At 42.3% G+C, this 27,663-nt stretch overlaps 1 protein-coding gene across 8 annotated transcripts in view; it reads left to right on the forward strand.

Moving 5' to 3' along the window:
• Positions 1-233: 233 nt before the first annotated feature.
• The window catches only part of grin1a (glutamate receptor, ionotropic, N-methyl D-aspartate 1a), a 30,706-nt gene continuing 3,276 nt past the window's right edge, over positions 234-27,663 (forward strand). The window contains exons 1-22 of one of the 8 annotated variants that reach the window (XM_034125888.1): positions 234-1,073; positions 3,106-3,240; positions 4,352-4,528; positions 8,443-8,505; positions 9,265-9,362; positions 10,326-10,447; positions 11,419-11,593; positions 12,401-12,545; positions 14,227-14,313; positions 14,704-14,851; positions 15,156-15,283; positions 16,434-16,598; positions 16,819-16,937; positions 17,290-17,402; positions 17,868-18,016; positions 18,377-18,534; positions 19,081-19,242; positions 19,550-19,659; positions 20,020-20,165; positions 20,445-20,495; positions 24,862-24,888; positions 25,506-25,616. In XM_034125888.1, coding sequence (XP_033981779.1) covers positions 825-1,073; positions 3,106-3,240; positions 4,352-4,528; positions 8,443-8,505; positions 9,265-9,362; positions 10,326-10,447; positions 11,419-11,593; positions 12,401-12,545; positions 14,227-14,313; positions 14,704-14,851; positions 15,156-15,283; positions 16,434-16,598; positions 16,819-16,937; positions 17,290-17,402; positions 17,868-18,016; positions 18,377-18,534; positions 19,081-19,242; positions 19,550-19,659; positions 20,020-20,165; positions 20,445-20,495; positions 24,862-24,888; positions 25,506-25,616 — 2,838 coding nt within the window. In that variant the 5' untranslated portion in view covers positions 234-824. The remainder of the gene's footprint in view (positions 1,074-3,105; positions 3,241-4,351; positions 4,529-8,442; positions 8,506-9,264; positions 9,363-10,325; positions 10,448-11,418; positions 11,594-12,400; positions 12,546-14,226; positions 14,314-14,703; positions 14,852-15,155; positions 15,284-16,433; positions 16,599-16,818; positions 16,938-17,289; positions 17,403-17,867; positions 18,017-18,376; positions 18,535-19,080; positions 19,243-19,549; positions 19,660-20,019; positions 20,166-20,444; positions 20,496-24,861; positions 24,889-25,505; positions 25,617-27,663) is intronic. The other 7 variants (XM_034125894.1, XM_034125891.1, XM_034125890.1 and 4 more) reach the window with 7 other exon arrangements.

A 27,663-nucleotide genomic window follows, 5' to 3' on the forward strand; every position in this document is an offset into this window, starting at 1 on the left:
AGTGTGATCCGGCTATCAAGTCAAAATCAGCCGCATTAACAAAGCCTACAAATGAATGAGTTAATTTAGCAGGCAATCCACGCCCTGCAGGTATGACACATTATTATCATCTCCCCTTCCATGTCTTGTTATGACTAGCTTCGTGGTCGAGTGGTTTTTATACAAGTAGCCTATGTTCATTTATTTTTCATACGATCAGCTTCAACTCCCGCATCATCATCATCGTCATCATCATCTTCAGCAGCAACAGCAGCACGCCAACGCGCAAAAACCAGGAGTGCTGGAGCAGATACGACGGGAGCGCGCAGTATAGCACCACGGCGCGCACACACAGCTGTCAGCACCAAGGACAGCAGCCTGCTCAGTTCGGAGCGAGCAGCCAGCGACGCATCGCGCTGATCAGTCCGCACACAGCGCACCGAGCAGCGGCTGGAGGAGCGACTCAAGCCCCGGAGGAGAAGCCGCGTGGAGGATGATTTAAATATTTCTGCAAAAAAAAAAAAACGGTTCTGCAGAGGAGAGCACAAAAAAAAAGAAAGATGGACAATGCGGTTTGGATGTCCACAGTTGACAGGCTGCTCTTAAAATGAGCATGCACATTCCTCCGCATTGCACATAAATCCATCTTTTATTTTTGTTGTCTTCTCCTACCTTTTCTGGCCCTCCCCCACCCCACCCCTCGCTCTCACCGCCCACCGCCCACCTGGATCGTGCATTGCACGGGGTGAGCCGTGCCTCCGTCCAGAAGCTGGTGGAGCCGACCCGCCACCGGGGAGAAAAGCGACCGGGCTGCACTGAGAGGCTGTTCGCTGGTGGTCCACACGATGCGTCTGTTTCTGTTGGCGGTGCTCTTCTGGTGCTCCTGCGCGCGGGCCGGCTGTGAGCCGAAGATCGTGAACATCGGGGCAGTGCTGAGCCAGAAGAGATACGAGCAGGTCTTCAAAGATGCCGTGACCCAGGCCAACCAGGTTTATGGAAGAGATAAATTCAAGCTGACTGCCATCTCCGTCACGCACAAGCCCAACGCCATCCAGATGGCTCTGTCCGTGTGCGAGGACCTCATCTCCAGTCAGGTATACTCTCACTGCCACCTCTGCACGCATGGTTGCTTAGGCAAATCATCTGAGTCATAGGTTACATATGATCCATGCACACCTCCACACAACTGCAAATCTGGTTATTTGTTTAGTGTTTTGGAAGAACCAAACCTTGCAATAGAAAGTTGCTATTATTTATTCAAGTAAGGGCTACTCCAACAAAAAAAGATTGTTTGTCATAATCAGTTTAGAGCTCTGAACCAGCTGTCTATTCATCCTTACAGGAGCAGACTAGATGTCCATTCAGCATCAGCGCACTAGAAATCATCCCATATTACCACAGGCCTGTCATTTATCCAATTTGGCACTCACTCTACGTACACATGAGTCCTCTTTGTGTTTAGTGCTAATACAGTGAAGTCCCCACACACCCATCTGTCACACAGACATCCAGAAATAGGCTTTGGGTTCGGGGCATATCTCGGATGAGAGGGCAAGTGTGTGTTTCCCGGACACACAGCTGCAGATCTACTGAACTGCAAAGGAACCAGTGAGGAGTGAAAATGTGCAGTATACGTCATATTACAATGAACCACTCCACTACTGTATGTGCTCCATAACATCGCTCTTGCAGGGGGAGGCTGACACTTTCTAGATGTTTGTCTCCTGGCAGTGTATGATATGAACAAATGTTCTTTTATTCTTGGACTATGTGATTCCCGTTTAAAAAAGTACACACAAGCAGCAAAGAGTCATACTTTGTGTGCTGCAGATCTAACAAACAACTCATATTTCATAATGTATGATGAGTGATGCTCAACATGGCTCTTAAAAAGCGCCTGCGTTATGTCACAGCACGTTGGGGCGTCAAGTCCCACTCGCTCTCGCTCTTGTTTCTCCCACACACATAATGAGGCTTAACAACAAGAAAAAAAAACACCCACAGCTTCAGTGCTGCTTTCATGTCCTTGTGCTTCTCCACTCAGTGTAATGCCTCTAATTGATACAGGCTTGTGGAATAATACTGTCCCACTTAGTCTCCAAACTATAAGCACACGTAAGGCTGAAAAAATTGCACCAACGATGCTTCAGTTGTGCAACACGCCTCTCTTGTAATCCACACAGTAGTCACAATAATAAGACAGAAGGTCAATGGAAGGCTTCATGATAAGAGCTTTTGGCTTGTGGGCGAACACAGTTACTGAGAAGGGAAGTCTGTGGCAGATGGAGGAGTAGATGCCTGCGAGCAGTCTTTGGAAGATAGACCTCATTTTTGACCCAACCATACGGGCTGCTCATATCCAGAAATCCATGCCTGCGCACAAACAAGCCAACTATTCAAACTACTATTCAAAGTGCGCACCACAAATGTAATCAAACTTGAAGTAGAAGGACAGATGTTTTTTGCCAAGACTGGATTACAGACCATGCAAGGCGGACAGATGCTGAGGGGCCCCGGATGCCCTACATTCAGCACGGCAATCAGTGTGTGATATTTTGACTAAATAATTAAAGTGACTCTTGCATATGTACTTAATCTCGAGGCACTGCCTTAAAAAATTCATTTCTTACACAGTGTATTTCTTGAAATATTTGAGCGTTCATTCCACTTCTAACCAAATTAAAATTAAGAATTCAGTGGCTCAGAAAGGAACTTTTAATAAGGTTATTATTATACAGTCATCCTCCAAGTGTGCATAGCAAATACTGTCAGGTTAATCAAACACATGGCATCTTGTGTGCATTGTGTTGGTACAGCCTCCAACAAAAAGGGTCATGAATTTAGCGTTGATTTTTTACAGTGGTTTCATGCCAGAAATGTTAATTTACCAAGAAGAGACATGTTGTACTTCCCATACAGTATGTGTGTTCTTGTACAGGTTGTGTTTGAAGAATCTTTAAATATGATAAGATGTTCATGTTATTGTCGGCAAACATGGGAAACCATCAAAGCAAGAGAAAAAATAAAGAAAAGTCTGAATCGGATTCCTTACGATTTATTTCGAGTAAGAGTAGTGGTGCTACCATTTGCTCTAAATAACAGTGTTCTTCTTCTGTGCCTCTGCAGGTCTACGCTATCCTGGTGAGTCACCCTCCCCAGTCCAATGACCACCTCACTCCAACGCCTGTCTCCTACACTGCGGGCTTCTACCGCATCCCCGTGGTGGGGCTCACCACCCGCATGTCCATCTACTCCGACAAGGTGAGTGATGGATGAGATCTGAAGGGAGATAGAGGGAGAGGAAAACAGGCGGGGAGTGAACGCAGAGTGAGCGAGTGAGGAGCTCCCGTGGGGCGGCTTCAAAAGCCTTCTAGATTAAACGTCCCATCACTGTCCATTAGGGGAGCTGTGATTAAATGGGTTTCCTGCTGAAAATTGAAAGAGCGCCATTAATAATGCGCTTGACCTGAGTTATGTTTTTATGGAGCACATGCCACTGAAATGAAACTTTAAAGCAATGTTATGAGAAAGACGTCGAGGACTTTAATAACTCAATTTGATTGACATCTCTGCTACTCTTGTAGGTTAAATGATATCAAAGGCATTAAATGCAGTGATTTATTTTACTGTCTTTAATATTGATGCATAGTATCCCTTTTTCTAGAAAGAAAAGCAGCCGCAGACATTTAAACTTCCAACGTATTGTATGTCTTTGTTTTGTTAGTGTACAGTAATTAAAGTACACCACATTCCCAAAATGATGTGGACACCCATTTACACCCATATGTCAGCCAAGAGCATTAGTTAGGTCCAACCTGATAAGACTCTTAGTCTGCGTTTTAGGTCTCCCACCAAGTGATGGACATGGTTTGACGACATGACATGATATGACGTTACAATGCTATGGTTGAGGTTTGGTAAGGCCTAGGCACAAAATGACTTGGTCATGACTGGCATAAGTGGATTCAAACCAAATTCAGTTCCCCTTTACCAAGTCTGCATCTTATTGGTCGTAGCAACTCCAAATAAAGACTGGCGTGTTCAGGACTAGGGTTGGCGTTTAGGGTTAGAAAAACAGGTTTGGATTTAACTGACGGTTTCTTGAATGTTAGGGAATGACTAATGGTCATGGTATGAAGAGACAAACTTGGACCAATAGACGAACAATAAGACTCCCATGCATGTAGTTGAGTCTGATATCTTAATGGCCCAACCATTCGCCCTTATCCTTTTGCTCTTTAGTCTTTATTTTTCTTGGTCCTGACAAGATGGTAGGATGGATTTGAGACACTCTTGGGCGATGGTTGGAGTCAGGCATTAAAAGCTGTTGTGTAAAACTCCACAATGTTAATCTCCCCTGCCTGCTCCACAGAGTATCCACCTGTCCTTTCTGCGGACAGTCCCTCCGTACTCCCACCAGGCGCACGTGTGGTTCGACTTGATGCGAGAGTTCAACTGGAACCACATCATCCTGATAGTGAGCGATGACCACGAGGGGCGCGCTGCTCAAAAGAGGCTGGAGACCCTGCTGGAGGAGAGAGAAACAAAGGTGAGATGCTCCGGCTCCCAGGCTCCCTGAAAGAGTGTGTGAGCGCGCGAGTGTTTAAGGTTTTTAAACCTCAAGAGGTCTTCTATGTAACTGTTTTCCTTTCTGTTATGTGGCCATATCTCTTTCTCACCATTGTGTAAACATTGGCTAACATTCCTAGAGACATCAACAGCGTCTAATGTGGTCTAATCTGACAAAAGTTTGTACGTTTATTTGCTCATCTTCACGTTGCTTTTCGTCATAGTCCAAATTATCCTGTGTCTATCCACATTTGGGAGCCAAATAGCGGACTTTAATGTGGGGCCTTGCAAACCATCACAGACTGAAGTGTGTAATCGGGGGCCGTGGCGGAAGTCAGGTGTTTCCTCTCAGAGCGTGATGAATGGCCGGCTTCATTATTGTGCACAGAGGCTCTTTGTTTATTGCACCCTGTAAGCTCGTGTTCACATGATACGGGGGATTGTTCTCGCCTTTTCAGATAGCGCTGATGTATCCATTTGAAGTGTAGCTCAGAGCTGTGTATGTGGGTCACTGAAATGCTGATCATCGTCTTTGAGCCAAAACAGACTTGAGACCGCGATGATGTGTGCCCTTTAGGAACATAGAACGATAGCGAAAGAAGGGAAAAAACAACTGCCATCTATTTCATCCTTTGAATAAGACGAAGGTACCTTGGGACCCTAACCCTTTTTTCTCTTTTCCCTCTCTGATGCCTGTCCCTCTCTGGGGCACATTGCTGTAATTGTGTGTTCAGAATGAAATGAGTCCTGATTCTGAGATTTAATTAAATCAGAAGCTGAAGAGACGCTGGAAATGACACACACCCGGGGTTATTCACAGAAGCAACCACAGCCAAAGCGAAAGCTACTTAAATTAAGTGATTGATTGATTCACCAATAGGAAAAGGTTTCAAACGTTTAGTTGGCGTGTACAACCAAATCCCTGCAGTTAAATCAATTATACTTTTGAACCTAGATGATACTCACATCCTGCACTATTGAGATTAAATCTGTGTACTAAAAGCCCTCGACGACAATCCAGGAAGTTCCTTTGATTGCTTTTTATGAGTTTGGATCTCAAAATGAACCCATCTGTACGTCCCATTCAAACTCATAATACGTAGGGAACTCTCTCTACTACTTGTATTTAATTAGACATCTATTTAGTCATTACTGCAGGGCCAGCTCAAGCTAATTTGGCACCATAAGAAGGATTTATTGTAAGAATTTCTGCCAAAAGTGTGCAGCCATAATTACACTAAAAGCCTGGTCAAACTCAGAGGGCTATTATATTTTGTTGTGCTATAAAGCAATCCCATACAAATATCTCATACTGATCCTATTGTCCTGCTTTCAAAGCCTAATGATTCCTATTCCTTTGTATTTGATATTATATCTTATTCCATAGATCTCCATTTAAAACATAACAGGAAGTCACACTGTGTTCCTTAATTACAATGAGCACACACTGTATTTATATTGAGTTGAACCCACATGGAATGTGCTGCTGCCGTTAAATTCTCACTAGAGCACCAAACGTGTATTAATCCGCAGCTGAAAATAGTCCCCAACAAATGTCAATTTCCTTCTATTGTAAGTGGCATTTGTTAAAAACTACAAAGCCCAGCTAGGAAAGGAATGAGCCTTTTTATTTAAAATGAACTATATATGTTTGACAAGTTTTAAAAGATTAGCCTCTTAAATAAGAACCAATTTTAGTTAGTGCCAAACTCTGAATTTGAAAAGTCTGGATAGAAGAATACAAAATAATGTTTGTTTTGGTCTTTATATGGGATAAGTTCACAATAAGAAAATAAAAATATCTGTCTAAGTGTCATGCTATTAGAAATACATATACAGTTTAAAGAAAACGAATATAACAACCTTGAAATGCTCACCTAAATCTTATAAAATAATATAGTATAGACCTTGAGGTTATGAAAGGTGCTATATAAATTCAAGTTATTATTATTATTATTATAGTACCAGTAGATATCAAAACTCGTATGTTTCGCAGCTAAGCATATTTGAAGATTGTCTTTTTGCCGCTATAACGACCTTACTTATTTCACCTTTAAATGATAAAATGACAAGAAAACAAGCAGAAGAACCAAACATTTCGGACAATTTCGGACACATCCCTGCATAGCTACGTAGCTATTTTCTCGGCTTAGCTCTGACATGCCATGTGTATGTCACCACATGAGCTGGATAATGAAACCTGTACTAGCTCTTTCATTGGACGTGTGCTTGTAAGACAATAAGCTAAACAGCTGAATTGTAAATGCATCGACAGCTTTGATGGTTTTTGGTGACGGATGTTAGTTTGGATGTGGCAGACGTCAGTGTTTTCACATTATGCTTTAATGAGAAGTGGTGTTCTCTCTAATCACCTTGTTGTGCTGCATAAAGTTGTTCAATTGAAGCGTTATTTTTATCCTTGTGGCAAGTCGTTAGTGAGGTCACAGCGTCGCGGGGGGATCGCAGTCACAACCAGCACAGGCTCTGGACACAGGAGAGTTTAGAGTGCAAACGTGAGCAACAGAACATGAAATATTAAAGCCTGTGAGGATACTAAAATAGAGCGCCAGCAACACTCTTGGGTAAAGAAAAAGGACAAAGTGTTTTATTTTTGTCCGCAGTGCTGCTGGATGGTACTTGTGGAAAGGAGATAAAATGCTGAAGATTAATAAAAAAGCTTGTTTTATGATCAAATGGTTTTACTTGGTAATTACATGGCAGTTAAAGTCTCATGATTGCTTTTCTGTTATCATGTTTGAGGTTTTAACAATTACCCGTTTAGTTTTGAGTTCTTCCTGGATGGCGTTTGATGTGAATTTGCTTGTCAGCTTGTCTGCTTTTTAGTCACCTTTGTGAAGGGGGTGCACTGAGGTGTGATCTGTGGAGCCAGGCAGCCGCATAAGAACCCCACGAAGCAGAAAGATTATGTGTTTTCCTGCAAAATGGCTGCCAGTCTCAGGCAGGACCCCAGTATCTCCTCCGTCAGAACGGGACTGGAATCCAAAATGATGACAACTATGGTGACAGAATATAGTCCGACCTGAGAGTGAGAACTTTGTGTGCTGTGACTAAATACCATACATACTAATTGCACACAGTATGTACTATAACATCTTGACTTTGTAGTATAATACAGTATATTATCTACCTGATGGGAACAATATAGTATATTGGATGTCAACATACTTTACATAGGGGTGTCACTCAGCAGGGGCCCACGTTACGATATGACGATACTTAGTCACGCTGTTTTGATTTCCCCCCATCACTACTTCTTAATTCCAACAGGAGATTATATAGCATGTGTATTGACCTCCATCAAACTCATCGTCACTGCCAATTACATTTGACCAGGGAGAAGACCTGAGACCAAAAACCTAATTTATTTTTTAATTATTTTCTATTAATTCACTAATATGCAGCTGTGATTATAGCTTAAATATACATTTCTGTTGGGAATCATTAGCTTGTGTTTGTGTCTTCAGCTAGGATCTACTGTAGGATGTGTTAAAAATGTTGTGTCACCTCCAGAGATAATTGTACAGTAGACGAGCCTATTGATAGTTTACATATACCGTTAAACCATTAATGAGCTAGTCATTCTTAGATACTAGATACTTCTCTTGGTGTAGAGAATCCTATGGCCTGTGTTGACCACCAACGTTCTTTTGTACAAAGTTCTATGTTAATGCTGTTTTGTGTATTGGTTGTTGCTGGAACCAGAGCATTTCCATCCAGCGGTCGTCTCTGATGTTTTGCAAGCCCCACCGTTAAAGCTCCTAATTTGAAGCAGAAAAGTGGAGATTTGTTGGAATGCTTTACTGCCCTCCATTTTCAACTGTTTATAATATTTTTCTGTGTCTGCATATTTTCTCTGTGCACATTACTCATCAGAATAAAAAAAGGAACTATGAAAACCTCGACCAACTGTCCTATGACAACAAGCGAGGACCTAAGGTATATTTGCATGGTCAATGCACGCCGCCCACCAACTTTCCAAACGTAGCAACTAGAAACCAGCCCAATCCAGTCACCAGCCGACCCAGAAATGTTCCTCTCTTGGTAGCACGTGTTTTCTTTAATTTTTTACTTTGAGACATTTCCCTATGATTTAAATGAAGAATGATTTTGTTATGAAAAATCTATAATTTTCGGTCATTAAAGAAAAAGAAAAAGAGTCAGTGAACAGCGCCCCGCTTTTATCATTTTCATTTTCTCCTTCAATAAAGGAATGCATGAACTCAGAACACACATACTCACACACAAAAAGAGTTTGCAAGTCCATTCCTTTGTGGAGAACCGGTAGTGTGGGACAAAACCGTTTCCCAGATGCTACTTCCTCCTGTTCTGTAGCACTTCCCTAGTTTTCAGCAATTTTTTTGTTGGGGGAAAACGTCCCCCTCACCCCCCTTCACCCGTTTTTAGTTACTGGTTGCATTGACCTTCTTCTTCCCCCAACCTAACACATGCACGTCCTTCTTTGGAGCCTTGATAACCCTCAGTTTGCATGCAGACAAATGCAAAAGTTTTTTTTCCCTCCAAGCTTTTTTTTTTTTTTTAGTTGAGCCGGTTCCCCTGGATCGCTTTCCTTTTTATATCTGTCTCCCGTTTTCAATCAAAATCGGCCAAGCTCGAAAGCAAACAGGTAAAGAGGCAGCATGGTGTCTAAGGTAGGGGAAAGTAGCTGGCTTGACCTTTCTTATGCCCCGATCACAGGCAGAGAAAGTCCTCCAGTTCAGCCAGGACACTAACTTAACTGCCCTGCTGCTGGAGGCCAAAGAGCTGGAGGCCCGCGTCATCATCCTGTCCGCCAGGTGAGCTTTGTCCCAAACTACGCATACGTTCCTCCCAACGGAGCATTGGGGAAGGTAGCATAGGTACCTCAAACCTGATTAAAACTATATATAAGATTCAAGAAAAAAAAGTGGGTAAAACAAATGCAAGCTGGATCATTTAAAGTGAATGTCTTAAAAAGTATGTTAGTTTTAACATAAGACATAGAAAAAATAGTTGGAGCCGAGGATATTTTGGTATTTGTGCTTGATAAGTTACATAAACCACCAATTATTTTGTTAAAACACTAATCATTCTAATTTTTACATTTTCTTAAATAGAAATTCAAGGTCTTAAATGAAATGTTCATTATCATCATATCATCTTTTTTCATAAAAAAGGTGTTTGTTATATACCTTAAATCCAGTTAAATTAAATAAGTCCACGTGGTGAGTTTTGAAACACGAACAGTGCTCGTCTTGTATGACCAATCAATCAACCTGACATCCAACCTCCTTAGTCCCTCTTTTATAGGTCACCTAACTTCCTGTTTTGCTCATGTCGTTATTAATATGAACCCTAGAGCTCGCACCGAAACATTTTTAATCTTCCCGTGGTGATCCATCATATCAGTGGACGATAACTGCCTACTGAGCAAACTAAGAGGCAGATAGAGACCTAAAGCCTTAGATGTATGCTCCCGATAAAAACTGATTTAATCGTCTGATAAAATTGGAAGCAGGTGAACGCTCCTGGTTCAATTCCAGCAGAGAAGTCTAATGTCCCACTCTCTCTCCTATCATTTCCTGTCAGTTATCCAATAAATGAGTTAAAAAAATACCAAACAAAAACAGTCCTCACCAAAAAAAGTCATGAAATGCAGCTATAATTGGTTGGACATGCATTAATCAACCCCCTCGTAGAAATGAACACAACATTTCCACTTTCATTCCACGTACTGTGATGTCAACCAAACAAAGACACAATCTTTTGTCAAACTCCAGTGAGGAGGACGCTGCTGCAGTGTACAAGGCTGCCCGCTTCCTCAACATGACGGGCTCGGGGTACGTGTGGCTGGTGGGCGAGCGGGAGATGTCGGGTAAAGCCCTGAGCGAGGCGCCAGACGGTATGTTCATCCAGAGAGATCAGCGGGAATGCACCAGTTAACCCTGGACTCTACTCAGAGGCCGATCATAACACATACAGGATTAGAGGGATTAACCATGGATGCTTTACATGATTATCTGTATAACTGCCTGTTGTGTGTTAAGCATTTAAATGTTTAAGCACTTTGTGTTTAAAGGTTTAAATGAGCCGTGTATCGACGGTACACTTTTAGTTGCGGATAAGTCAGATCATTGTGCTATTTGTGACATATTAATGCCCTGGTTTCTAACGAACTACAAAGTTGTTTCAACACATAACTGATAGAATGGTAAGCTACATCAGCCTTTCTTGTCTCTACTCCCTGGATTTTTTTTCGTAACTCACATTATTTTATCACTTTGTGGTCACAAACGTCCAGCGTCTTTTTCCCCCGGGCACTCTTGTCACAACCAACCCCTGCAGAGCGTTTGTTGTCCCGTCCATGTCCCGTCTCTTCCACCTCCACTGCAGCTTCTTCCGGGAGTCTGCAAGGCTGACGGACCTGCTTGCAATCAGAAAACTTAGCTGAAGTTGGATTGTTGTTGGATTAAATTTAGGTCCTTTTGTTCTTTTTTTCCTTAACACAAATAATGCTTTGCCTGTGCTGAATCCCAAACCTTAGTTGGTAGGGCGTTAATACAAAAAAAAAGATCCAACTTCAAGGGACTCTTTACACATGCTGTGAAAAGGTCATCAGTGGCAACATCGTCAAATTGATCCATGTTTTCAGCTGCCTCGTTTCGTAAATGACAAGATGTTGATATTTAGAGACGGGTTATTAGATTAACGGGCAACAAAGATGGATCATGCAGCTGATGTATGACCTTTATTCAGGATGTCTAAACCGGCAGCCCTATAAGTTTTTACACTTTGTGCATTGCAAAAGGATCCAGAGAGGCCGTCTGTGCTCTGGTCAGTGATTATGTGTTGTTGTTGTTGGCCTGGTCTCAGGTCTGATCGGCCTCCAGCTCATCAACGGGAAGAATGAGTCGGCGCATATCAATGATGCGGTGGCTGTGGTGGCTCAGTCCATCCAGGAGCTCTTTGAGAAGGAGAATATCACTGAACCCCCAAAAGGATGTGTGGGCAACACCAACATCTGGAAAACAGGGCCGCTCTTTAAACGGTAAGCATGAATACAGCCGTGAGGAATTAGGTCATTTCTTTTTCTTTACTGATGTAAAAGGCATGATCGTATTTCAAATGTATCGTTTGTTGACGTTTGAGTCATGATTCAGCTGTTTTGCCAAACAATCTAATGGTTTTCAAGATGTGTTTTTTTCATTTCTTGACATTTAATTGTATTTTAGAATTATTAAACCAGGAAAATGTTTTGGAAAAGTGGCAGAAAAAAAACATGTATAACGTAAACTCATTTTAAGACTTCTTTTCGCCAGACGCATTAAATCCCGATGAAAAACAGCTGTTTTTAAAATGATAAAATATGTTTTCTCAGTTTCTGTTGAATTTTTCGTCAATTACCTTAAAGCTGCAATTAACAATTCATTTCAGATAACAATTGAACAGATTTGCATTCTGAAGGAGTTTCTTTGGTGTTGTGTTGGGCATAAAGTGTTTCCAGATTTTTAGCTATTTTAACAGGAGACTGCATGTGAGGTCATCATGTTTTCCAGAATGAGCTAGAAACTCTATATTTGTCACTTCCTTGCAACAATTTATTAAATCTAGGCCGACGCACTTAGGTCAGTTTCTCAGAAGTTGAATAAATAAGGAAAATAGAGCAGCAGACATCATCGCTTATATCAACTCATCATATTCAGTAATTTTACCACATGTACTAGCCTGAGAGCCTTGTGCCGAATCCAATCGCAATAAAATGCACTGCAGCGTAACTAATAGGTGACACACTACACCGATGTCTGGACACATGTGCTCATTCACACAGATAACCATTTTCATTTGCTCTCTCCAGGGTTCTGATGTCGTCTAAATACCCCGAGGGCCTCACAGGTCGCGTGGAGTTCAATGACGACGGGGACAGGAAGTACGCCCATTACAGCATCCTCAACTACCAGAAGACTCGACTCGTTCAAGTCGGCATTTACAACGGAACACAGGTGATGGACGGTGAAGCAAAGTTAGGTTTACCATTTAGTCAATGATTAAGGAAAAGCATTTTCTAAGTTTATTCCCTAGTTTATTCTTATTGAGAATCAGGTCATATCTGGTCTTTTAGAACATTTGTTCTGGACATGCAGCTCCAGTTTTCTATCTTTAGTACACCACAGTTAATTTAGGACAAAGCATTGCAGTTCAGCCAGAGCCCACACAAGATGCAGCAGTGTGTCGCAGTGGATTTGTGAAAGCTATTGCAAATATTACATGTTTTTTATTGCTACATGTTTGGAAACGACCGTACAAGTTAAACATACTACCCTTTCTAAAGTGTGTCTCTGCTGGAAGATGTCAGTACCACCAACATTAGGGGTGTGTGAAGTAATGACTGCAAACGTATGAAATGAAGTGGTTTTGTTGTCTTGAATCAAACCTCGATGGCAAGCAGGAGTTGCATGTTACTGAAAATGAAGCCTAACAATTTACTTCATGAGTCCTTAAGTAGGTATAAAATGTTGTTTTTATTGCCGAGCATTTTACAAAGCACAACCTCGTTTTTCAGACGAAGGTGTTACCTTTCAGGCAGCCGCTGTTTTCCATTTGTTTCAATATAAAAACCAAGGTGCCAACAAGCGCCCACAAGGCACATTTGTGATTTCTGATATTGGTGTACATAAATCAAAGGGCTTGACGACAACATTCAAGATTTGAGTGCCTTTTGGAAAAGAACAATGTAAGAAACAGCCATATTGCAAATATTAATCATGTTTGGAGTTTGACTTAACAGCAAAAACAAATTGACAGTGGAAGAACATAAATATCCTGTATCTGAATTTCTTTAACCCTATCACTGTAATATAACATGAGAAACAAAGGAGTACACAATGTTCCCTGGATTGCATCACCTATCATGCACGTTTAAACAAGCATTGAATGCCTTCAGAACAGGCGTGCATTAATAATAAAAGCATGAAATATATTTGCATATTAAGACTCATCAACTGGGGTATCCCATAGCTGTCAACTTGTTGTTATATAACAAGTGTGCTTCACTCCAATTTTTGTCATAACACAATTAATTTCATTCATTTCATTCGTTTTTGTTTAAATGAGTACTACTATTTTAGTTTTTTCTTGCAAGTCTATGACACTATAATCATAGAGAATATTCAGTGTCTTTCACATAGAATATCTTTTCTCCGAAATATTACCTTGTTTGTTTTAGTTTTTTTATCGGCTATAATCTATTCTTGACCTCAGAAACAGAGAAGTAACTCCATGACAACTGAGCAGGCTCAATCTGCTGAGGAAGACTTTGAAATGCTGCTGTATCTCTGGGAAAAACAAGCTTGTTGACCTTGTGTTGAGATTAATCTGTCAAATGAAATGAAACTCATTTGTAGTCGATGCTGCATATTTAAGCAGGCCGGCAATGCAAACACAGCGAAAGCACGCACTGCGAGGATCAGCACTTCACTCAACTGCTGATAGGGGTGATTAATATAAGTTCCTGAAACCCTCCGGTATAAGTCAGAGGTTTATGAAGTAAATAAAGAATCCACTGAGCTGCACTTATATAAAGCTGACTCATTAGTGGTGCTCACCCCCAGTGCTGGAGCCTCATCAGCACCACACCTCTGTCAGCACTCACCGATGCTACTGTACTGTGTGTGGCATCCGCAGGTGGTAATGAACAATCAGCGGAAGATCATCTGGCCTGGAGGAGAGACGGAGAAACCACAGGGCTTCCAGATGTCCACTCGACTAAAGGTAGGGCGCCTTTGCTTTGCTGCTGAAATCTGACATTCTTGTCTACACAGATCCAGACCTGAGCTGATATACTCGTGTTGGACAGCTCGCCTACACTTGTTTCTCCGAGGGGAGTGAAGAAATGCTGTGATATATTTGCCATGACTTCTGATCTCTTCAAATTTGTCTTAGGCGTCCAAAGAACCTCTCATCTGTATCCTTGTCACTTATTTTTACATTCATCCGTCTGTGTGCGTCCATGTGTATCTGGGAGTTTGTACATGGGTATTTGTGTATCTGCTGGGGTTTTCCATGCATGTTGTTTCTCTCTCTCTCGCTAAAGTCCCTCAGGATCTGAACAGATCCATATCTGTCTATGTGATAAACAGCTTTCTGTCCCATCTGTTGTAGATAGTGACGATTCACCAGGAGCCATTTGTGTATGTGAAACCAACTCAACCGGATGGAACATGCCACGAGGAAATGACATTAAATGGAGTCTTAATAAAAAAGGTTATCTGCACTGGGCCCAATGAGACCATCCCAGGTAACCTATCAGGGACGTTTATATTATCTCTGTGCTTTTACTGCACCCGCCAAACACCCACTGGAGATGCATACATATATATGCAGTAGGTATCTATATATGTATGCATGTAGCTGAGTGTGCCATTCAGAATGTGTGTTTGTGGGGATGCTAGGACATGCTTGGTGTTTGTGTTTCTGGCAACAGTGTGACTGTGTGTGGTCGTCCGCAGTGTCATACATTTCGTTCCGTCTTCGTTCGCCGCCTTTAGATTAACAAACGTACGTGTTGCCTTAAGAGTGATTGTAACTTTGAACTGTTGCTGGTTTTATTACAGGACGCCCAATTGTTCCCCAATGTTGTTACGGATTCTGTGTTGATCTCCTTATCAAGTTGGCTATGACCATGAACTTCACCTATGAGGTGCACCTGGTGGCTGATGGGAAATTTGGAACACAGGAGCGGGTTAGTTTTACTTTTACAGCGCTCTTTGTTGTATGTTTGCATGAGGCACATATTGCACGCAAATCCTCACATTCAATACCTAACTTCTTTTTAATCTCCCTATTTTATTCCACTAACAGTAGTGATCTAACAACTATTCAGAGCTGAAGCAATAGGCGGTCATAAAACGGAGACCCCAGGTATCAAAAGTCCAGCAGGTCTACTGGGGTCAGCTTTTAAACACTGAGCAGCCATCACCATGAGTGTTTTAGTCAACTAGGATTTGCAGATTGGTTTTCATTGGCAAAATACTTCATCTTATGTATGCACAAATATTGACAGACATTTTCCCCTCAACAGTTTGCTAACTTATATTTACAGTTAGCTAGCACATTATGTTTAGCTCACGTTTTTGAGCTAACGATAGCTTAGCTAACATTGGCTAACAATAGAAAGAATAAAGGTTGGATATTTTCTAGGTAAATTGAGGATTTGAGCCTCAACAGTTGACTAGCATCAACACGGAAGAATTATACATCATACACTATTTATTAGTTTGTTAAATCACAAATGTAGTCGATCTATGGGTTTGCCCATTGGTTAGGGCTTGTTCATTCAGGTAAGGTGTTGACAATAAGTCATGTTTTACAATATCCTTTGCTTAAATATTATCCCTAAATAAATATTGTTTTATAACTTATGTGAGAGAATCTTAATGTGGACGGGTTAGCAATAAAACGTAATAGTCCTCTACTTAAATCAATTTGGACAACGCCTTAAAAGGGCTATCATTCAAATGAAAATCAATTTGACAAACTTGAAAGGGGTCGCTCGTAACGATGAACCTACAAAGAGTAATCACCTGAGTTTCCACTTATATTTAATCTAAACAGGCTTTCTGTGGAAGCATTCATCTTTAACCCAGAGAAACCGTTCGCATGAGCACGATACTCTACAATTTTGGTGTCCTTCAATGCATGATCTTATTGATTCCTGAAAATAAGCAAGCTCTGTTATGATCCCCAGAGCCAGTTTCAAAGTTTTGAAGCACGCCTTAAGAACTTATATCCCCACTTGGCCTATCCTAAATCCTTAAAGTCTGCAAACATTCTGTGGTCTAGACGACAGCAGGATCTGATTCTCATTTAACACTTTCCTTTTGGGGCTTCAGGTGAACAACAGTAACAAGAAAGAGTGGAATGGCATGATGGGAGAGCTCCTGGGGGGCCTGGCTGACATGATTGTAGCCCCGCTGACTATTAACAACGAACGAGCCCAGTACATCGAATTCTCCAAGCCCTTTAAATATCAAGGTCTCACCATCCTTGTTAAAAAGGTAAGTGTCTTCATTTAGTCCATTTGATGCTCTATTAGGCCAAATGTATAGCTCTATTGTGAAAAGATTTTTATCCCTTGTGTATCTATCTACTGTCAACACTTGCAATGACCTTGTTTCTTTGATTAAATGCCACCTTGAAGTTCACTGTGACAATAATATGCAAATGTAATCAAAGTTGTTGGTTCAATTTAATGACAATTGCAATGTGTGTTTTCAGGAAATACCTCGCAGTACACTGGACTCGTTCATGCAGCCGTTCCAAAGCACGCTGTGGCTGCTGGTGGGTCTTTCGGTGCATGTGGTGGCGGTGATGCTTTACCTACTAGACCGGTTCAGGTACAAGGGGGACATCTGTGTGTATGCGTGTGCCCATGTGTGTGTTGTACGTGTAATCACAACTGAATGGGTGAATGTGTGTGTGAGAAATGTGTGTACATGCACTCCTGAGCGCTGTAGATCTTACCTCGGTATGGACACGGAGGCAGAAAGAGGTGAAGATCGGCTCCAACCATCCCACTGCTCTCTCCCTGTCTTTGTCTGTTTTCTTTCCCAGTTCGTCTTCCTACTTGCTTTGCCCGCTCATGTTCAGTTCCCTTCCCTGCCTGGGGTCGCCAGGGTTTTCCTCCCTACAGGTTCTCTGCGATTTCTCATTTTATCTCCTGCAACCCTCCCAATTTCTTCCCTCTAGCCCGTTTGGAAGATTTAAAGTAAACAGTGAAGAAGAAGAAGAAGATGCCCTCACCTTATCATCTGCTATGTGGTTCTCCTGGGGAGTGTTGTTGAACTCCGGTATTGGAGAAGGTAAGATTATAAAGGAAAGTCATTCCTGGAAATTTCTAAACCCTCATTTAATCGCAAGTAAATGTAGCCTTTCTGCCAGAGCACTGTTATGCTGTTGAGTACTTTGGTCTGTACACAGTTTCGCAGTTGGAATAATCACAAAAATGAAGGCGTGTGTGGTTCCAGGCGATGCCTTGCTGTCATGTTTTTCTTTGAGGATGACAAAGTAGTACCTTTCAAATCAAATTGTGTTGAGAAAGAAAGTGACAGATCCCATCTTTAAACAGCTTACACCTGTTCTAATGATTTGTTTCATTTGTCTTCCAGTTTCCTTTTAATGTCTGGTATTTTTAGAGGGCTATATTTGTATTTCTATGTAAAGTTATGCAAGTTTTTATATTAAGGTAGATGGTTCATTATTTGCAGTAGTAGTTGTTAAAGTAGTAAAAGGTCTTATCCTTTCTTTTTTTTTAACTCACCACACAGGTGCACCGCGTAGCTTCTCAGCGAGAATCCTAGGTATGGTGTGGGCCGGATTTGCCATGATAATTGTGGCATCCTATACTGCCAACCTGGCTGCCTTCCTGGTGTTGGACCGACCTGAGGAGCGCATCACCGGCATCAATGACCCAAGGGTGTGTAACGGGCGGTATTAGGACCAATGTAACAGTTACTGGTGAAACAGTGGATATCTCGGCCAAGACCTCCTCTTCAGTGTGCTGATTAATTGTTTACTGTATGATTAGCATCTTGAAACGCAATAATGGAGTTAATGGAGAAAGACCAGGTTGAAGCCAGTTAACAAGCTGATTTTAAACAACCAAAAAATGTAATTCCCAGACATGAGCAGATGGGGTCCCAGATTGTATCTTGCTCCATTTGTTTCTCTTTCTTTTCAGTGGACCGCACAAACATATGTCTTAAATTACATTTGTTATTCACAATTAGTAATCATGACTCGACTGTTTGTGTCTTGTCCCGGTCTCTGCATCCAGCTGAGAAACCCATCGGACAAGTTCATCTACGCCACGGTGAAGCAGAGCTCCGTGGACATCTACTTCCGGCGGCAGGTGGAGCTTAGCACCATGTACCGCCACATGGAGAAGCACAACTATGAGAGTGCCGCCGAGGCTATCCAGGCTGTGCGTGACAAGTGAGTCTCGGCCAGGCCGGGCCGACAACAGCTAGTGTCGGCCGGCTGCTCGATTTATCAGACACACAGACCAGGGTCAGTCCAGTCAGCTCAGGGGGGGGGACATGGACCTTTGGATCAGACGGAGGTGGCAGGACTTACTGCAACGCTCCCTCTGATCCGGGCCCATTGCCCAGCCAAGACAGATGCAGGGACAGGAGCAAGACACGTGTCAACAGCATTGGCACAAGTGTGAGGTTAAGCTAACATTGAGTCAAGAAGCACCCTTTTTCAGGTTGTACCAAGACGAACATCTTTCAGATGGGGGGAATCCAATGGGGGACGTGCCCTCACCCATCTGGCATTGGATTTCATTTGGGCCATAAGAGCGGTAGAGATTGCTGGTAAACGCTGTATGACACACACGATCTGGTGTGCGAGAGAGAGAGAGGGGTGGGAGCCATAATTGTGTATGTAAATCATTGTACTGTTGCGCCGTAACCCCCTCCTTCCCCTCCTCCCTCCTCCCTCCTACTCCTCCTCCTCCTCCCTTCCCCTCCCCCACAGCAAGCTGCATGCTTTCATCTGGGACTCTGCGGTGCTGGAGTTTGAAGCTTCGCAGAAGTGCGACCTGGTGACTACGGGAGAGCTGTTTTTCCGTTCGGGCTTTGGCATAGGCATGCGCAAGGACAGCCCCTGGAAACAGAATGTGTCCCTGGCCATTCTCAGGTCTGTCCCAGCCAAAGCTGCATTACTCGTATGACTTTCTTTTTGTTTCTTATCAGTATGATTTCATGGTCAGGTATTGACCTTTTTTATTAACCATTTAATACATTGCCTTATGTCACATCTTATATCTCTGTATCTCCCCTTCCCTTCCCTATCTGTCTGTTTGTCTATGTTTGTCTGTGCACCTGTCCTGCTGTCTCTGTCTCATTTGTGTAGCTATCTGGGAGTAGGCAGCTCAGGTATTGCGCCAATCACAGCGTGTATTAACTTTGTTACCTCTCTCTCCACCAACCCCAACCCCTTGCAGTTCTCATGAGAATGGCTTCATGGAAGACCTAGATAAAACCTGGGTGAGATACCAGGAGTGTGACTCAAGGAGCAATGCCCCAGCCACACTCACCTTTGAAAACATGGCAGGTATGGTCCATAAGGCATAGAAAAAGCGTTAAAAGTGATTGGACAAAAACTGCAGTGGTAAGGTACTGTAGCCCTTTTTTGTCCAATACCTTTACAATATCGTTGTGTTAGTGTTGGCGTGGTTGCCTTGTGGAAGTGTGCCGTATATTATCTTGTGCTGTGACGTGTGTGGTTGTGGACTTCAATTAATATTGTGTGGGTTGCAGCTGCCTCCATCAAAAGGAGCTGGTTGAAAAGGAAGGGGCGACCGCTGATCATGACTGGCAGACCATGCATTCACGATCAGTGGGAGCGGCGATGTGAGATCAGCATCTAACGTATATCTTTCTCTGCTCTGTGTTTGTTTGTCCGTCCTAACAGGGGTATTCATGCTGGTGGCCGGTGGGATTGCAGCAGGTATCTTCCTAATCTTCATTGAAATCGCCTATAAGCGCCATAAAGACGCCCGCAGGAAGCAGATGCAGCTGGCCTTTGCGGCGGTCAATGTTTGGAGGAAGAACCTGCAGGTAAGATTGATCCCCTCTGCTCGCTCACACCCAGGGTGGAAAGGCTGAGACTTGGTTGCAAGAGAGCCAACAGAGCCCCCTACTAATGGGGGATCGATTGGACTCTCAGCCTCTTTCGAAGCTTTTCATTTTGCACTTGAGTGGTGGTGGTCAGATTGCCAGATCACCGTCTGAGAAACTGTGATCTCGGATGCCTTCATGCACTGTAAAGCATCCTCAGTGGCCACCGTGTAGATCACAGTTCCTAGAGGCCAACGTGTCTCTTGTGTTTGCCTGCAGGACAGTAAGGAGGTCTCTGGAAGTCAAGCGATGGGAGGGACCCCCTCATTAGTATGTAACTAACTAGCAGAACCATCTCCACCCCCATGCCATCTCTGGCTGTTAGATTAACAGTAAGATAATTAGCATTGCGACCCTCTAACATGAAGGCCACCCGACTAAAACTTCACCTCCTATGCGTCCATTGCATGACCTATATAGTATTTTCCAAGCTGCTGCTGCTGCTGCTGCTGTGGCGCTTACACACTTCATAAGGTCAGATGACGTGGACATGGAAAGCCTACCATAATAAGCAAATGTCTAGCCAGAAACATCCTAAAAACAGTGATTACAGTCCGGTTGATGCACTTTGATTGTGTCCTCATTGATTGCCTTCACTCTGAAGGCCATACTGACAGCAGCCAGGAGCTCACAATGCAAATAGAGCATAAAGATGAAAATCAATGCCCACACTCAATCACACTGCAGTGCCACGTCCAGTATTTTCAGAACTGTAAATGTGACAGTGTGTCTCTTTAGTAACTGCAGTGTGCGTTATGCAGACACCAAATACGCCTCGAAACGTATCCATGCAAGCAGAAGCAGGCATAAACTATGGTTTAAACTAAGAGATAGCTTAGATTTTCTGAAGTGGGCTTTTATGAGGCTAGTGAGTGTAATACTTTTAGCTAACCACAGTCACGCACCCCCTTTGGTGTTTGAAAGGGAGAGTTTGGGTACATTGTCAAACCATAACCAAACAAATGAACCAATCAAGGCAGAAGTAGACCAGTAACGTTTGTGTTCAGCAAGGTCAAATGTATTATTTCTCTGTTGGCTTTGAAGAGAGCATAAGTAACAGCATTAGCCACTATTCATAAATGGCTGTCAAGTAAAGTACACACATTCTCAGTATAGAGTACAGTTATACCGATATTGATCTTTATTAGTTTGGCCTTTTTCAGGTGGCTAAAAATAAGTTTGCCGCAGCCTCCTCCCACAGCAGTACATTCCTTAGCTTCTGTGCTGTTACTCATACTTACCCTCCTAAAACAAATCTTCTGCAATCAATTTCTGTTTCGTAATTTGAGTGAGCCAACTCTTTAAGCAACAATCAAGCAGTAAGGTCCTCCACTCAGCCGGTAAAGAACATGATTTGCCCCCGTTTCCTAATGCAATCAAATGGGGCTGTGGAGTGTTGGAGCACCCCCTCCTTCTCTTTTTTACACTTTCACTCCCTGATTGGATAGCTTAGAAGTTGCAGGGTGGGAAAGGAGAGGGACAACTGCCCGTACTGTAGACCTCACGCTTCAGACTCCTGTCAGTGATGATCATGTCGATTTCTATGCATCGCTGAACAAAGGCGGCTCATGCATGCTCATCTTGCTCATCGAGCGTCACTGTGAGCCCTGGAGCCAGAATACACACAATCTTTCTCTAAATATAACCGCGGTAATGGATTGAGTCTCATGCAAGGAGCACACAGGGAGTCTACAAAGTCAAGTTGAGCTCAGACAATATGTTCTATTCAGAATATTATTCATACTGTTTGGGTGCACAGATTAGATTATTCACCGTGTTCTAATTTCCACAAATTTAAAACGACAACTTGGTCATGTAGGACACAAGCTCATCACGATGGAAAATCTAAGATCACAGTTCATGTGGCCCTCTTCCTTCCTTAGTGCAGCAAGCACTGAAACCTGGAGTCCATAGTTGACATCATTCGTGTGTTTGAATGCCATTGTGTGCTTCTACTGCCTCAGGTGGGTGTAGTACTGTGCACCCTCAAAACTTTAAACAAACGAGGCGTAACCTGAGAGAATGTGCACTTCTGACTAACAATATCTGTTTATGCACTACATCTCCCATCCTCTATATGCTGATACTGCTTAAAAGCCCTCATCATATAAGTTTGCAAAAAATATAAAGGTGCATGCATGGTACTAATGGCATGCCTAAAGCATTCTTTAAGCAGCTGTAGTCACAGAGATGTAGTGGAGGTAGTCTAACCTTCATTAAGCACCTTTTTATATTCTGATAATAAATACAGCCTTTTTAAGCTATTTTAAAATCTAAGATTCAATCTGTCTGTGTCTAATGTACGACATGTAACGGATGTTCTGTACAAACATTGCGAGATTATGAGAACCTGGGAACAGACATACAACAGACCCAAACACCTCTCCTACATAGGAGCAAGACACACAGACTTTACATTTGTTTTGCCTCTTCTTGTTGTCATTAAGTGTCTCTTTGTTGTCATTTGTCTCTTTGGATTTCTCTGGATCTCTTTGTAGTCATTAATGTCTCTTTGTAGTCATTAGTGTCTCTTTGTAGTCATTTAATGTCTCTTTTTAGTTGCTCTGTATCTCTGCGTTATCATTTAGTGTCTCTTTTTTGTCATTTTGTTTATCCTTCTGGTTTGTAGTGTTGGATCTCTTGGTTGGAACGTTTATTTTTGAGAGACATTATGTATGCTCGATAGGCTCGTTCAGTAATCCATGCAAATCAAAAAGAACAGTGAAGTTTGGATTTACGTTCACGCTTATGTTGCTCTGTATCTGCTGTACATGTAATTATGCAATCGATTACTAACTACTTTGCATTATCAACAAGGGGATAATGTGTCACAGCTTTGTTCCTTTCCCGTAAGGTGGACAAGAAATCAGTTAATTCAGATATAAAAACTTAAATCAGTTAATACAGATATAAAACTCACTAAAGCAATCTTGCTAGGTCTCATAAACACGTTGGTAACACTTACAACGTGTCTTCTGTCTAAAATGAATGAAGGCATTCCTACAGAGAGGCATGCCCAACGCTGTAGTCTTGTATCTAAATAGAAAATTGAGTTAGTTGAAAAAAAGTATTTTACAATTACACATAAAAGCACTCTGTATGTTTCTTTCTATCACAAATGATGCATTGTAGTTATTACATGTACAGCACTTTGGCCCGACCAAAAATCGCTTTTAAATGTGCTTTATAAATAAACCTTGATTTGATTTGATTACATTGGTAAAACATCACTATTTATTTTAATTTTTTTATAGGCTGTTCTATAAATGTACATCATATAGATTTATGTGACTGATCTCTAGCGTGATCACTGGTGCAGAAGGTTTTTGCCGACCACTACATCACTACGAGGCTACAGGTCTGCCTTCCAGTTTTCCCTTTAATAACAGAGGTTACTCAGAAGTGCACCGTCTGAAGGAGACAGAAACTGAAGTCAGTTTGGGATGAAAACAAAAAACTCATGATGATGAATATGGTATTTAATGATGACGCCCTGCAGCGGCTCGCTTTTGGTTTCGGACCAGAAACAGGCGGCCGCTGTACGAGTCACCATGCCGCTCTCCATCCGATGGTCCAGCATGCAGTGCATGTACGGACTGTGCACACGCAGCCCCTCATCAGGGCTCTGAGCTCCTGCCGCCTCACATATGTGTGAAATATGAAGGAAAGATTACAAGAAGAGACGTCACCTTGGCCGTTTTTTTCCTGAACCAAGAGTCATACAGTTAGTGGCACTTCCTCCATTTACTAACATGAGATGTCATCTTTCAACAGGAAAATACTTTTATTTTATATACCTGCAATAAAAATCGATTGATGTCGTGCGCCAATCACTTCTCTGCCGGCGCTCATCTATCCTCCCCGCCACCATGTCATTAGAAAAAAAGAGAAAGTGCTGGATGGCGGGGTGATATAACGGTGCCCTAAAAGAGCCTAGTCATGTGACCTGATGAAAAAGGATGAACTGCGGGGGCCAGTGCTGGCCAGGATTGATTTGTCATGCTATTTGTTTTATGTTTAATTATTCTATGTTTTCCTCCTTTTTCCCCTCTCTCCATCCATAAAACGTTCTGGCATGTTGAAATTCACACCACACTGCCCCGCCCGGCTGAAGGGCCTCCCCCCCTGCAACTACTCACCCATCCTCCACCTATACTTTACTAACATCCATCCTAGAACGCTTTTTTTTTTTTAAAGAAATATAGAGAATAGAAAATATTTTGTTTTTTGCACTCTAACTCGGATAAATAATATATTTTGCAGCTGTAGTAGCGTGATCATTTCTTTATACATTTATTTTAAATGCACTTTTCTCCATTCTCCATCCCATTCCCTTGCGTGTGGGGTGAATTTCCATTATACCGCTTTGAGGTATAATGACTTTAAATGGGCTTAACTTACTGACTTTTTGTCGCTGCTGTTCTCCCTCTTTGATATGCATTTTATGGCCTCCGATACTATAGCTCGACGTTTTTATACTTGCCTGGCTTTGGATGTGGATGTTTGCTTTGCTAAGTCTTCTTTAAACACCTCGCTCTTTTTGGTTCCCTTGGCTTTTGCTTAAGGATCTTTTTTAAAGTAATAACGATCAAGTGGATGGACATTTATTTTATTTTCCTTTTCTCCCCCTATGCAGCCCTCTTCCTCTCTAGAGACTCAGGATGTAAGAATACCTTAATATGGGTTTTTATTTTGCACACAAACACTATTATTTATTTTGTTAAGAATAGCTATTGGGCTCTCTGAGGGTATGAGGGCCATCTTTTAAGGATACGGTTAAATGCTTCTCTCTTTTCATTTCTATCTCTGTTTTTGAAAGAACTGCATTTAGTTATATTTGTTTAGTGGATCCAATTTTAAATTTGCTTGTTTGTTGAGATGAGAAAGTGGAATCTTTGTCTTCAGGCAGAATATATTTAGAAGTGTAACGTAGGTATCACACCCACTGACATCTTTACTAGTCATCACTCATTCCAATGCATTTGAAGGGGGTCGAGTGAATGTGTCAGCAGTTGACCAATGCCCTCATTCAGACTGAAAAGACTACTTCCACTCTCACATCTAACAGGCTTTATCCCTTTCTTTCTCCCTCTTTGCGCATTTGATATTTCCAAATGCGGTAGTCTTTCTCATAAGGACCCTCTCTCTATTTAGACCACATACAATAAGGTCATTGACTAGGGTGGTGTTGGTGTTGATGGGAAAAACAGAACGGGTGAAACCACGGTTGTCACCCTGGCCAGAGGACATGAATAATGTTTCTACATATATTCATTTTAGGATAGGAAAAGTGGTAGAGCAGAGCCCGACCCCCAAAAGAAAGCCTCTTTTAGGTCCATCAGTACCAACCTGGCCTCCAGCATCAAGAGACGTAGGTCCTCCAAAGACACGGTAAGGAGACGAAGAAGCGACATCTTCCCCCTCTTTACTCCTCCTCCTCCTCTGTCTCTACTTCTCTCCTTTCTCCTCCTCTGTCCTCTCTGCCTACATCTCCATACCGACCGCGAGGGAGTCCCATGTCCTCACCCACCATTTCCACACGGCTCCACGGCCTCTGCCACGTGTCTGTCCGTTCACCATCGATCAGCCATCACCATTTAGCATCTGTAGATCCTCTTACAGGCTGGAGGGCATCAGGGCAGGAACTCAGGTCAGGCCAGGAGCTGGGCTCTGAATATGGCGAGCAAGCCAGGGTCTTTTAGGGCTTTTGATGGGATTAGTGACCTCTGATCAAGGGGGGGGGGGACAAAGCAAGCAGTCTGCCAGTGGTGTTTTGTCTTGGGCTGCTCTTACTCCCCGCCTATGGTCTGGACGTGGATTCTGGCGATTGTGTGCTGTATTGGTGGTGTTGTGGTGTGTGTGTGTGTGTGTACTGTCCTTTACGTACAAGTTATATATATCTATGTCCATGTCCTGTCTTTTTGACTTGCTTGATCCTTCGTATATCCATTGTTTCTTTGCACCTCCCACTTCCTCTGTTTGGGTTTCAGCCGCTGTCTTTGCTTTTGGTTCGAAAAAGCATGGGCTGGTGTTTTGTCATTTTTTCCCCCCCAAACAATCCATTTTCAAGGTTGTCGCGATGGCCGGTGCTCGTGTGGAAGAGAACTAATGTCTTATTCTTTTTTTATCAACATGTCTATTTCAGGATTACACTCATGGATTTCTATTGATCAATTTACTTTTGGTTTGATCATATTTTCTTTGTCATAATTCTTGTTTATTTTTCAGTGTCCTTGTGATCCGAACTGTGCATGCCTTATTCAGGGTATATTGCAGGTGTTGATGACGGCCTTCTTTTATGTTTCAATTATATTTTTTGTTTTGTTTTCCGAACTACAAACTGCAAAGCCTTAGACTCTCACTGTGTTACAAATATGAGCTATGCTTTCTTTATTTTTAAACCACCATCTCTTTACCTTTGCTTGACTCCTTTGTTGCAGCACATTGAGAGTGTCAGGTTTTCTCCGCTCATTTACAGTTGAGTTGAAAGGTCCTGCTCGTTGCGGTTGGGAGACTGTACTCCATACGCTTGGAGTACTCTTGACAAACCATTGAACCGCACTCATTTGTGCCCAGCTGCTCCTCCACATATAGCTGGTTCAAATCTGGCATGAGATTAAAAAGCAGAATGATCTCTGGAGATAGCACAGACACCTTCAAGGAAAAGCTTCTTCCCAGGGGAGACGTATCCTACGTCAGCTAAACTAACGGGTTACAACAAAACTATTATTGTGTGTTTTTATTTGATCTCATGTCTTTCTCTCTTTCTCTTGTTTTAACTGTCTTTTATTTCAAATCGATGTTTTCTGCCTTGAATCGAACCACCTTTACTCTCCCCTGGAGGTTTCTCAATAGCATTGGTCACATATGAAGAGAAGAAGAGTGGGATCGCCATTGTTACTATGTTTGTCTCCTACAAAGTCATGTTCCCATACAACTTAACCGCATTCTCAATAACGTTCCGTGGGTGTTTTCTCCCGTTGTATTACGGTCAAAGTTTCGAACACGATAAATGTTTCCCTCGAAACCAAATTGACAATCTGGTTTCATTGTATGGGAACGTCATCTTTAGGAGAAGGTTTCTGATGCCTGTTTGAGAGCCATATAGCTGAATAAATGGCTCAAAGTGGTCAAATAAAACAGTGTAGATGCTCCAATCGCAAGATTTCCCATTCCCAGTCTTTGACCATTATTTTGATTTTATATAAATGTTCTTCTTTTATATTAATGGATATCAATGGACTTGAGTGTCAGTGTCCCTCACCCACATGCCACACTGCTCCTCTCTCCCTCTGCAAGCATGCCGACGACTGTACCTGTCCTAGCTGTAGCAACAGAAATAACCTCTGTAGTTATATCCTAAGAAGAATCACCATAGCTGTGTTGCATACATAGCTTTATAACCATTACCTGTAGTTGTGATGTCAGAGAGCTGTCT

The sequence above is a fragment of the Trematomus bernacchii genome, unplaced genomic scaffold (assembly GCF_902827165.1).
Source record: "Trematomus bernacchii unplaced genomic scaffold, fTreBer1.1, whole genome shotgun sequence".
Classification (NCBI taxonomy): domain Eukaryota; kingdom Metazoa; phylum Chordata; class Actinopteri; order Perciformes; family Nototheniidae; genus Trematomus; species Trematomus bernacchii.